Source organism: Melospiza georgiana, chromosome 1 (genome assembly GCF_028018845.1).
Source record: "Melospiza georgiana isolate bMelGeo1 chromosome 1, bMelGeo1.pri, whole genome shotgun sequence".
Lineage (NCBI taxonomy): Eukaryota > Metazoa > Chordata > Aves > Passeriformes > Passerellidae > Melospiza > Melospiza georgiana.
The window spans coordinates 147,888,554-147,900,929 of record NC_080430.1 but is presented as its reverse complement, the minus strand read 5'-3'; the positions used below and the strand labels follow the sequence as shown (position 1 = coordinate 147,900,929).

Genomic DNA, 12,376 nt, shown 5'->3' with positions numbered 1-12,376 from the left:
GAGGTGGACAGAGAAGGAAAGGGTGATTTTTTTACTTCACTGCTTTACCCCATGGAGCTGTATCACTGAAGTCAGCATAGAGGGCACCATAACATTTCTGCTTAACAGCAGAAAAAAAGCAACAAAAATCTCCTTAACCCTCAAATACTGTAGGGAGCAGAAACTCTTCCCAGGGACACATCAGGATTGGTATTGACCACCTCTAGTTAATTAGGACATGGATCAAAATGAACCAGTAACAAAAACCTTTGTCCACTACCAGCAAACAGAAAAGGACACATGAAAGGAAGAATGACCACATTAGAAGCAGTCCTTCCATTTCTACATCTGAAAATAATCATTTTTATCCCAAAGCAGTAGGAAAAATTGGCTGACAACCTCTAAAACCTTTTGCTTTCAAACACATCTCCTTCCCAGAGTAGTGTTACTGAATGGTTTGAGGCAATAAAAGGCTACAGACACATTTCTTCTCTAAGCCTTCAACAAATGCAGCAGCAGTGAGAGGAGAAGCAATTTACAGAATCATAGAATATCCTGACTTAGAAGGGACCCACAAGGCCTGAAGTCCAACTCCTGGCCCTGCACAAGACCAGCTCAAGAATCCCACCATGTGGCTGAAACTTCAAATATTTCTTGAGCTCCGTCAGGCTTGGTGCTGCGACCACTTCCCTGGGGAAACTGTTTCAGTGCCCAGCCTTCCCCTGGGTGAAGAACATTTTCTCAATATCCAATCTAAACCTCCCCTGACACAGTTTCAGGCCCTTCCCTCAGGTCCTGCCGCTGTCACCCCCAGAGATCAGTGCCAGCCCCTCCTTTTCCCCTCCTGTGGATGTTGCAGACTGCAATGAGGTCTCCCCTCAGTCCCTTCTTCTCCAGGCTGAACAGACCAAGGGACCTCAGCCACATCTCAGATGGCTTCTCCTCCAGACCATTCATCTTTATCTCCTCTGAACACCCTTTAATAGTTTTATATCTTTCCTATATTGTGATTTATATGGTGGGGTCTGAAACTGCACACAGTGCTTAAGACATTTTCCTATACTCTTTGTCTTGTCCACATAAAGGCATCTAACTCAGACTGTTCCTTTTGAACAATCCTGACGGATTATTAAAGCCAAAGAAAATCAGTAAATCCTCAAAGGATTTGCAACTTCAGGTTTTCACTGTCACTATATTATACCAAGATCAGCACAGCAGCAGTTGCTATAACAAATTTTCTGTTGGATCAAGTACAATGGGTTTACTGAAATGATTTCTAATCTTTTAGGTTTCCAATTACTTTGTCAACAAATTCTTCCTAGAAAATAAAGATCTATAAAAGAACACCTATACAAGCCAAAAAAGTGAAAGATTTACCATCTACAAGAATTAAACTGACATTTTTTTGCTGCCTTGCAACTTTGTTGAAGTTGAGTTGCTACCTGCAGCCAAAAGTCTGATAAACACATCAAAATAAGAAATGAAAGGCATCCAGCAAATAGCAACTAGAGATGGAGGATAGAAAGGAAATCCATTTAACTGCCTAGTTTCTTAATAAGTTTGCCTTGACAATAAGGAAAAATACTGAAAAACAACAACACAACATAAAAGAACCAGAAGTGATAAATATGACAAAGACAAGTTTAAGCAAAGGAAAAATTTAAGATAGGATAAACACACAAAGAATAAAACATGCACTGCTCAGCTGTGGAGGTACAAAATACATCAGTCACTCTAACAATGCTTCTTCATGCTACCTCTCCAGTTACTGCTTTTTAATTTGCTCCTTGGCATAAACAGCCAACCTACAGCTACTGTACAGCCCAAGTCATTGACAGTTCAAAGAGCTTAACAATTTAGCAGGGATCAAATATCCATACATGCAACTCATTCTGAGGCCAAGATGTCAAGGCACAAAATCTACTGGTCCTTATATCTGCTTTAAGAGTTAATCATCTATTGCTAAAGCATTGTGCATTTTTTCATTTGTACTTCTTGGCCAGACATTTCACCATTGGTTTTCAGAGCCTCTTTGCACCTTTATTCACTCTTGCAGGCAGCCAAGCTCTCAAAGCACAAGTCAAAGACCCCTTTCACACACCAATCAGACAAGCAAGAGGCCTATAGACCTTCTCAAACTTGCAAAGCATTGTATTTTTCCATGATTTCCTCAAAGATTAAGACATATGGACTTCTGCAAGTAGAATGTCACAAGAAAATTAAATTCCTGAGTCCATATGCCCTTATGGCCTTAGCTTAAGGCCATAAAGATATTAATTTTCTAGCTACTGTTACACTTGGGGAAAAAAAAAAAATCACACTTGGCTAGAAATATATGGCTCTAAAATAATTCCCAGAACTATCACCATCCCTACCAAACAGCTCCCATAGCATGGGTGAGACTTGCCTTCCCAGGACTCAGAGGTAGACAATCCACTTTATCAAGATATTCCACATGCCCAGTATAGAAGCCCTGTCCTTTGTTATCTTCTATTTGAAAAACAGTATTAATAATGTAAACATTAAGCCTGCAAGATTCCTGCACAGCTCAGCTAAGAACAGTCAGTTAATTCACCATAAAATATTAGGTCAGTTACCAGTTAATCTATTTAAACATGCTTTTTACTGAACCCTGCTAAATACTAATTAAAAAGTCATGCAGTACCACACTGAATACTTTACAGACTCTTCTCAACTCTGAACCTTGATACCTGCTTCTTTCAAACAAAAGTGCATCCTAAATTCTTTTGTTTCTTAATTACACTGGAAGTTAGAGGGCAGAAAGGTCACATACATAAATTTTAAGTATATGCAAGAAAAGTCAAACAAGCCACAGGCCAGAGGAACAGTGCTGTGACCTTCTTCCTGATTTCCCCAGTAAATAAGTACTCAGAAGGTTACAGCTTTAATTTGCATGGCTGGTGTCAAAAAGGATTGAAAGTGACAAACCATGTCAGGCTGCATTTGAAACCTTTAAATTCAATCTCTCTCATTGACTGCCAAAGTGAGTGTGCAAGTGAATTAGGAGTCAGCTTTACACTAACTGTGATTGCAGTGAGTGGCTCTAGGCTCAGTCAGGCTTCAGAACAGATGAGCCCAGGGGTGAACAAAGTATGATTATCTTCAGCTGCATTTTGCAGAAGCCCTGTTAACATGACTGGAATATCTGATAAACCACTTCCGCAGCCTTTTAAGAGAGCAAGATTGAAATTTAACTTTTAGGAAGCCCTCTGACTGCTCCAATACAGTTTCACTGTAGTAAAAGCAAAGAGCAATCATAATAAAAATGTGAACTTCTGAAGTTTTACCAGATACAGATAGCTGAGATGAGAGACAGACCCTGAAATATCCCTTCTGCCCTCCAAGAGTTTCTACTTCTCATGCTGCTTTAAGAAAACAGAAATAAAAGCCAAGTCAGCCTTCCCTAGTTTGACGGTGGAACCATTACATCATATCCATTCCTATTACAACCACTTGAATTTTTCATCACACTTGGCGTGGAAATATCCAATTCCACCTAAATGTTTTGCTTAGACTCTTGTCTTCTAGTAATAAGACTAAAACCGCAAGAGTTTATTTCTGGTTAACTTCTACGAATAGCAACTAAAAGTGACCAGCTGTCTGAAAAAAACCTGAGGAGCACAAAACTTACTATATTTCTATATTGCTCCAAGTAATTTAAAAACACAGTCAGCTTTCTCCAGCCATATCTCATTTTCAAAACACCTATAACCTTCATGAAGTGCTCTGAAATCCTCAGAGAGTAGGACAACTAGTATTGTTTCTGTGATCGATACTATAATGACAGAAAAGAGAGTTTGGGGTTACACTGATGGTGATTCAACACCATTAGTGACTGAATGAGCAGCACCATGTGTCTGTGCCATGCCACAAAACTTGTCCACACAGGAAAGCGGATGCTTCAGTGTCATTACTTATGTTAGAACACAGCTATGTCACTCCACAATCACATTTATTTTTGATAAACTAAAGAAAAGCACAAATCCCCTTGCATACCTAGATTTATTCAAAGTTGTCCTGGTTTTGGCTGGGATAGAATTCATTTTCTTCCTAGAGCCTGGTACAGTGCTGTGATTCCGACTCAGTAGGAGCTGACAACACAGGGATGTTTTGGTTGTTGCTAAGTAGTGCTTACTCGAAATCAAGGACTTTGCAGTGTCTCACGCTCTGCTGGGCAGCAGGTGCACAAGAAGCCCAGAGGGAGCACAGCCAGGAGGGGTGACCTGAACTGGACAAAGGAATATTCCACAGCACAGGATGGATGCCCACTATATAAACTGGGGGGAGTTGACTCAGAGCCACTGATTGCTGCTCAGGGACAGCCTGGGCATCAGTCAGCATTTGGGGAACAACTGTATTAGGCATTACTTGTTTCTCTTGGGTTTTAGTCCTCTTTTTAATTTCCAGTATAATTATTATAATTTACTTTATTTCAGTCATTAAACCCACAAATTGTACCTTTTTTCAATTCCCTGATTCCACCGAGGGAAAAGCAATGAGTGGCTGCACAATACCTACCAACCAAGCTGAGCTTAAACCACAACAAAAATCAGTAATATATATGGAACCTTAATTTACTGCTTAGCTCCTACTTCAACCATTTCTACAAAGCCATCTCTACTAAAAAGAAAAAAAAAATAAGAATCAGACCACTAATATCCTCCACAAAGCAGAAAGTGAGTACACTCCCTTACACTCTATTCTCCCTGATTTTAGGGAGGTACAGCTGTGATTACTGAATTCCAAGCAAAATCTGACACAAGAGACAGCAATCCCCAGCTGATCACCACTAGCCACGTGGCTCAGGGAAGCCACTCAACACAGTTAGCACATACAGCCATCTACTGATAGCAAGGCTTGGTATTCCTGAACATCATCTCATCGACATTCTAAAGGAAGCCTTGCCAAATTCAGGTACTGCAAGTATCAAAACAGCTAAAATGAGCTCATAAGGAAATATTGCAGAGGTCCAGTCTGCACAAGAGAGTTGTCTTTCAGCAATGGAAGCAACTCTAACTTTCATTATGTACACATTTAATTATCCACACAAACCAAACAACTGCCAAGCACCCATTTTCACATCTCCCCTGTTGGAAATGTGTCTGGTATCACCATGTTTTATTTACAGTTTGCCTCTTCCATCTGCAGTTTCACATACTTCATTCAACATTCACTAACTGCTCGTCTTGAATCACTACTATAAATAAACGTGAAAGAAGGTAAAGTCACTTTTCTGTCTCAGATCTTTGAATATTTTTAGAGCATCACTCATGAACCAAGTTATGAGAATCAACACTACACTTGCACATTTACCAACATTTACAAACAACCACAACTGCAAACACAGCCTTTGAAATAAGGCTGGATTTCAGAACTACCATCACTCTCCTAGACAAATATTTTTCAGATTTTGCATAAAGATGAGCCCATGAGAGTAGAAAATAGGAAAACACAAATGTACTAAGCTCTTGTTTCTTCATAAAAGCCCATCTTTCCCCAGGTTCCTCATTTACAGAACTTACTATAAACTAATAACTGGACAAAATTCCAGTTCCCAGTGTCTGATACCAGCTGCAAATTAATCCTATTAGCATGGTCATCTTACCACACATGCAAATAAGTCCATTTCCAATCTATAACATGCTTAAGGGTTTATGGGCAAAAAAAAAATTCCTCTTTTTAGGATGGCTTAATGTTCAATTATACAAATACATCTTCTTAATTAGAACAAGGGATAAAGTCTAGTCTCCTGGAAAAGATTCCCACTGTTCTACAATTTAAGCAGCAGTTAAATGTTTCAGTGACTGCTTAAAACAAATTTAAGCAATAAGTATTGTTTTTCTGTCTCAAGGAAACAGGGCATCAAATCCTTGAACAGAGTTCTCAACAAGAAAAATCAGGACTTACTATGCAGGAACATTGAAGGATACTAATATTTGATTTTAGTGCTTTCCAAACAGTATTTCAAGGCAGAGAAACTCCTCTCATATCTTAATTCAGAAAGACAGATTAATAATACTGCCCACGAAAATATTCTTACAGCATCTTAGTTATTTCCACATTGTTCTTTTTTAACTGAAATGTTACCCAGGAACTTGAAGCAGGTCAAGCTTCACTTTTTAAATTTAAAATTATGTAATTTGTGTGTACACAAATTATAATGTGTAATTATAAGCATAATATGCAAATCCACCCACTTCCATTTGAAAGCTGTAATTGTCACATTTCAGAAGCCTAGACCCAGGATTTTCCCTAGAAACCAAATTTCAACATGACTGGAAATTTGTTAGCCATGTGGCTCTTTTGTGTAAGCAGCAAACACACCTCAATTACTTCAGCATCTCAGAAGGATTCTTCATCCATACCACTCTTACAAATTACTCTTGAGTTTCTGAAGAAAGCCAGCTGATGTACAGTATTTCAGTTTAAGTAAATACAGATAGCAAATTTAATGCCACTAAGACACCAAAATGCTATTACATAATTAAGCTGGTTATTTAAAGCACTTAAAACCTTTGCTAAGACATACTCTCACAGATACCCAAAAGAAGCCAAACTTAGAAACCTATTTCATTCTAGACTTAAAAGATAAACAAACCCAGTTAAAAAAAAACTAGACAAACTATTTCATTTACTTCCCCATGAACTAGTATAGAAAATACTCAGTAGACCTGGCATACAAAATCCAAGCCACAACCATTACATATACATTTGCACTAACAATTGTCATTCATTTAAGTGCATAGAATTATTACAATTGAGAAAAAACCAACCCCTGATAAAGTTAGTATCATGGCAGGATGGGTTAGTGAAACATCCCCTCCTGAAGTCATATTTCCCACCTGTATTATACAGGGACTTCATCTGATCTGGCTCTTTGGGCATTCTACAATTAAACTATTATACATAGATATTATACAAATTTCCATTTTAAACTGGAGCTAACCAGTTGATTAGTCACCTTCAATCTTTCTTTTCTCCACCTCTAATGTGTGAAACACTTCAGATACAATTCAATCCAAGACCTGACTTTCAAAGTAAACAAAAAAAAATCAAGACACCTACTAGATTACAGAGGTTGGATGCACATACATCTGCATTTTTACACTGAAAATATAGGTTCTTTTTCTGGAGCTGAATATATGCATGCAGATACCATAATGAAAAGCAAAAGTTTCCATCCTCCAATTTATCATTTCAATGAGAACCTCAAAAAATATCATAAACTCAGTCAGAAAGACAGATTTACCTTCTTTAACACTGTTTACAAAATAGTAAATCACATGGCTCTGTAACTCCCTGAGTTAATTTACACATGCAAAAAGATTCTTCACTACCTGGAGAGGGACTTCAATAATTTATAGCCATCAAGTTTAATTTTTACAAGTTTTTTCATTTACAACAAATAACTGTTTTTTAACACAATTCTCCTTTTCCCACAATCAACAGGGACATTTTTACAGATTCAAAGTTTGGAAAAATATGCAATATTCCATCCACCCATGGACATGGACCTTCAATTCACTTAGCATATGCATTCTACAGCTTAAACTGTGACAGCTACCCCTAACTCCAGAGTGTTTCAGACAACAGCAATTCTCCTTCTGATTCTGAGACAGGCATTTGCACCTACTACACAGCAAAACCTACAACATATTAGAAGAACCCACATCAACTTAAACTTGTTCCTATTACAGAATGCAAAGCACACCAAGCACGGCTTTGTAAACATTGCAATTAAAGCCAAAATCATTATGGCTATCACTCTGTTTGGTGTGTTAGAGGATCAGTTCATAGCTTGTTTCACTTGAGCATCCTAAGCACTAGAGCAAGCATTTGTCTCTCCAGTGCTGTACTTGAAAGTCGCCTGCCAATTATACAGTATGTCCAAATGTACATTAAATCATACTTTAATTCACACAGAATGACTTTTCTAATCAGCACTGCATCACTGAAACAAAAAGATAGCACTTTAAAGCACATCTGACTTGACAGATGCAGAAGGGGTGGGAGCAATTTGTTATCTGGAGTTATATAATTGCAAAACAAAATATGCTTTGTGTTTTTATAAAGGTTTACTAAAATGTAGCAGAGCCCAAAGTTCCTAGGAAAGGCCATTGGCAGCAGGCTCGTTCTTCCGAAGGCTCACACACATGTAAACAATCGGCTGCTCATTGTTCACAAACGGGGTAAAATAGGAAAACCTTCTGGGGTTTTAACTGACATGCAGCCCGAGCAGAGCACAGCAGACACAGCCATTCAACTCGGAGTAACCTCTAACTCGAGCAGCGAGCGACGGCAGAGAACACACGGAGGGAAGAGGGGCACAATGCGGGCGGGCACCCAGCGAGCGCGGCCGCCGGGGCGATGCTGCCCGGCCGGGGAAGGGGAAGGCGCCCGGAGCCGGCAAACACCGACAGCCTGAACACAACACACCCCCCAAGCGGTGCCAGGCAAGGGTGAGCCTCGCACCGAGAACCTCAACACAACAAACCCTTCCAGGCGGTGCAATAAGGGAAGGAGAACCTCGGGCTGGGCATCCGCCGCTCACTCCGGCCCGTCCCCACGGCAGGACAAGGAGCCCCGCTCCGCCCCGCCGCCCCTCACCTTGGTTCACCAGCCGCAAGGCGTGGGTGAAGGACGGGTCCAGCGAGTCCTTCTCCGCCATCAGCTCGGGCAGGTACTTCTCGTCCATGGCAGCGGCGGCGGCCCGGAGCGGCAGCGGAGCCGGGGCGCCGGGTGCGCCCGCGGGGAAGGAGCGGGTCCGAGTCCCAGGCAGCGGTAAATCCTCGGAGGCAGCGCTTCCCCCTGGCCGCCTCCCGCCCGGGGCTGCGGGGACGCATCCAGAAGGAAGCGCCGCAAGCCCCCGGCCAGGAGGGGGGAGAAAAGGGGCGCGGGCTGGGGGGACGCCCCCCCTCAGCGGACAAGGGGCGCGGACAAATCGCTCTGCGGAAGCGCACAAGGGAAAAGAAGGGATAGAGGCGCGCCCCGGGAGCCGCTGACCCAGGCAAGACGAGAGCCGCGCACACAATAAAAGAGACAGGCGGCGGCAGGGGCTGCGCACAGACCAACACCACAAACAGCCCCGCCAGCGACACTGCACTCACTGAGCGCAGAAAACGCGCCGCACCAGCTTTATATACCGCCCTAGACCACGCCCCTCTGAGGCCTTTAGCCCCGCCCAGGGGCGATGCTCCGCCCCAGCCCCTTCCAATGGGCGGGGATAGCAGAGCTCCCCCAGTGTCCCCGCCTTGCTCAAGTGAAGGCTGCTATTGGATGGCGTGGCCTGTCAGTCAGAGACTAGCCGCCATTTCTCATTGGTCGCTGCTGCTGGCCCCGCCTCCCAGCGGTCGGTGAGGGTCCCGTGCTGAGGGGCGCTCCCAGAGTCGCTCCGCACCGCGAGCTGGGCGGGAGCCGGCTGCCTTAAGGGCAATGTCTGCACTGGCGAGACTCACAGAGCCCCTCAGACCCCACAGCGACCCTTCCCACACACGAGTCCTCTCCGAGACCCTCTCCAGGGCCGTAGGATCTGTGAAAGGGGTCGAGGATCCAGGACGGCGTCCTTTCCGTCCCTGTCACGTTTACGGAGAAAGGCAGACCTTGTGTTGCAAGTAGCGCAAACGCGGTTTTATTTTCTTTTTCTCCCCTCACAAACAGCGTATTCTCTATCCAGCGTTCTGTGCTTTTGCCTCTAGTAATACAAATCACTTCATAAATACCTGCCAAAAAACTGTATTTCTGATCCTCAGATGTGCGGCTCTAAGTGGGTTTGGGGTTCACCCTGCTCTAAAGCAGGAAAGAGAAGCAAAGTTTAAAAGACGCTTGCAAGACTTTTAGGACCTTAAAAAGACCTTTTTCAGAGGATGCATTTGTTGTTCTAGGTGGTGATTCGCTCTGTTCTTTAGCTTTGATGCTTTACATCGCTCCCTTATTAGTCCTTAGGTGTCTCATCAATGAATCTTGGGTGACAAAAGCCCGGAGGAAGCCGGAGCAGCTCTGCTCTGTCACAGAGCACAAGGGCAAAGCAGAGGAAAATTACTAAATCACTGAAGCCAAAGCCATAAAGTAGCATTTTAAATCAGTGTTTACTGGGTAAGCCAATAAGGGACTTTGATGATCTAGACTTAAAAGGCCATGAAAAAATACTCATATGTCTGTGAATTGAATAACCAAATGTTTACTTCTGTATTTCATGGGGGGAAAAAAAATCTGCGATATATCTTACTCATATCCCTGCAATACAGGGAGGGAAAAAAGCTCTGAAAAGTAAACCAGCATGAGAAATGCTCATTCAAAGCTTGGAAGCAGAGGTTAAGGCTCCCTTCTCAGAACCGTAAGTGCTCTTTCACTTTGATAACCAAAAGACTATATTTTAAGGTGTCTTATTCCTTGTTGCATTTCACATATTTCAATGTCCCATGAAACAATGTCTGGTATGTTACAACATGAAATATACTTGATTTATACTCACTGTACAACCATTCCAAATAAATCTTGATACAAAATGAACAGGAGCAAATTTGCAAAGTTCTATTTAAAAACTTCTTTTGCATGACATCAAGCTCAATGGATAGAACTAAAGCATACAAGCAGCTGGAAGAATTTGAATTAAAATGAATGTTTTTTTCAACCTTCCATATACGTCTTCTATATAAAAGTACTGAAATGCAGCCATCTGTTGTGAAGCAGGCAGGCACATACAACTCTTGACACAGAACAATATGTAGGAGTGTAATCTTTATTGAGTGACCTGGAGCAAAACAATCCTTATTTTTCCAGTTAAGCCTAAATGTACTTAAAGTTGTACTAAAGCATGCAGGACCTCAGACAGAACGGTAGCTATTACAAATTGTGTAAAAAACAATCCACCTTTCTTGGAAAGAGTCTTATTCTCCCTGGTAACTGATTAAACAAACATTTGTTGTTTCAAGAAACCACAGTATTTCTTCCCATATTATACCAGTTCCCTCTGGCTTTCTACAAAGAAAGACTTACTGGAAGTCTGAAGACTTGGGTCTCTCCAGGTCTGTAATAATATAGGAATTATAAAATTATCCATGTTGTACCCTATTGTTCAAACTCAAACCTGCACATAACAAATGCAGGATATTGTTTTCTCCAATGAAGTTCACTAGGATGCAATAAAGTAAGACAAGGCCAGACAGGATGGGAAATTACAAGCCTTGGGCCCTAGAAAGCAGCCCAGGATGTGGTTAGCTGGGAAAAGCCTGCTGAGCATCACTTTTACTGTCCAGGAAAGGCAGGAAACACCATCTTCTTAAGGATTGATTGCTTTTTTACTGCTGAAATCTATGCAGAGCCTGCAAAGCAGCCTTGCTCAAGGAGCTGCCCAGTAAGTATTAGCTGTAGGATTCATGAATATTGAAAATCCATGAGTCCAGACTTCTAAAACTCATGACTGAAACGTGTTTTCTCTCTAACAGCACACATCTACTTTGCTGTTTAATGCATGTGGTAGTCTCAGGAAGTTAGTTTGGTAGGTGGACATCAGTCAGGAACCATGTCAGACTAATATTCATTGCTGCCTTTTTAGCACCAGTTATCTGACCTGACAGTGTGTCTATCTACAAGCTAAAATTGTAGGTGCCAAAATTAATACTCATATGTGCTAGAAGCATTAGGATGTGTTGGTATCTTCACTCTTAGGAGTGAGATTCACTTTCTTGTACCAGCAGGCTGTGAGGGGACCATGTGTAAAGAGGCAGAAACTGAGCAGTGTCCTCTCTCTGAAATATGGATTCCATACAAATTAATCCACTTACGTTTTCTTTATTTGTTGGATCAACATAACAAGCAGTGATTACAGGCAGTAATTTCACCAAAGTCTTTGTTCCAACTATTGCAAGTACAACTAAGTATTTGTCATTTCCTTGGAATCATTGAATGCTCTGGGTTGGAAAGGCCATCTAGTCCAACTCTGCTCCTACAATGACCAGAGACATTTTCAACTACATCAGGTTGCTCAGAGCCCCATCAAAACTGACCTTGAATGTTGTCAGGGATGGGGCATCTATCACCTCTCTGGGCAGCCTGGTCTAGTGTTTCACCATGCTCATTGTAAAGAATTTCTTTAAATCTAGTCTGAGTCTACTAACTTTTGCTTAAAAACCATTACCCCTTGCCCTATCACAGCAGCTCCTGCTAAAATGTTTGTTCTGATCTTTCTTATAAGCCCCCTTTAAGTGCCAAAATGCTATAAGGTTTCCCCAGAGCCATCTCCTCTGCAGGCTGAACTATCCCAACTCACTCAGCCTTGTCTTCCCAGGGAAGGTGTTCCAGACCTCTGACCATCTTGGTGGCCTCCTTAGGACCTGCTGCAATAGATCCAGTCTTCCCTGTCCTGAGGACCCCAGAG

General features: G+C 41.9%; 1 protein-coding gene across 2 annotated transcripts in view; it reads right to left on the bottom strand.

Moving 5' to 3' along the window:
* KHDRBS3 (KH RNA binding domain containing, signal transduction associated 3) overlaps window positions 1-9,101 on the bottom strand; it is a 90,636-nt gene extending 81,535 nt beyond the window's left edge. For both annotated transcript variants that reach the window (XM_058038372.1, XM_058038456.1), the window contains exon 1: window positions 8,608-9,101. In XM_058038372.1, the coding sequence (XP_057894355.1) occupies window positions 8,608-8,695 (88 nt within the window). In that variant the 5' untranslated portion in view covers window positions 8,696-9,101. The remainder of the gene's footprint in view (window positions 1-8,607) is intronic.
* Window positions 9,102-12,376: the final 3,275 nt, after the last annotated feature.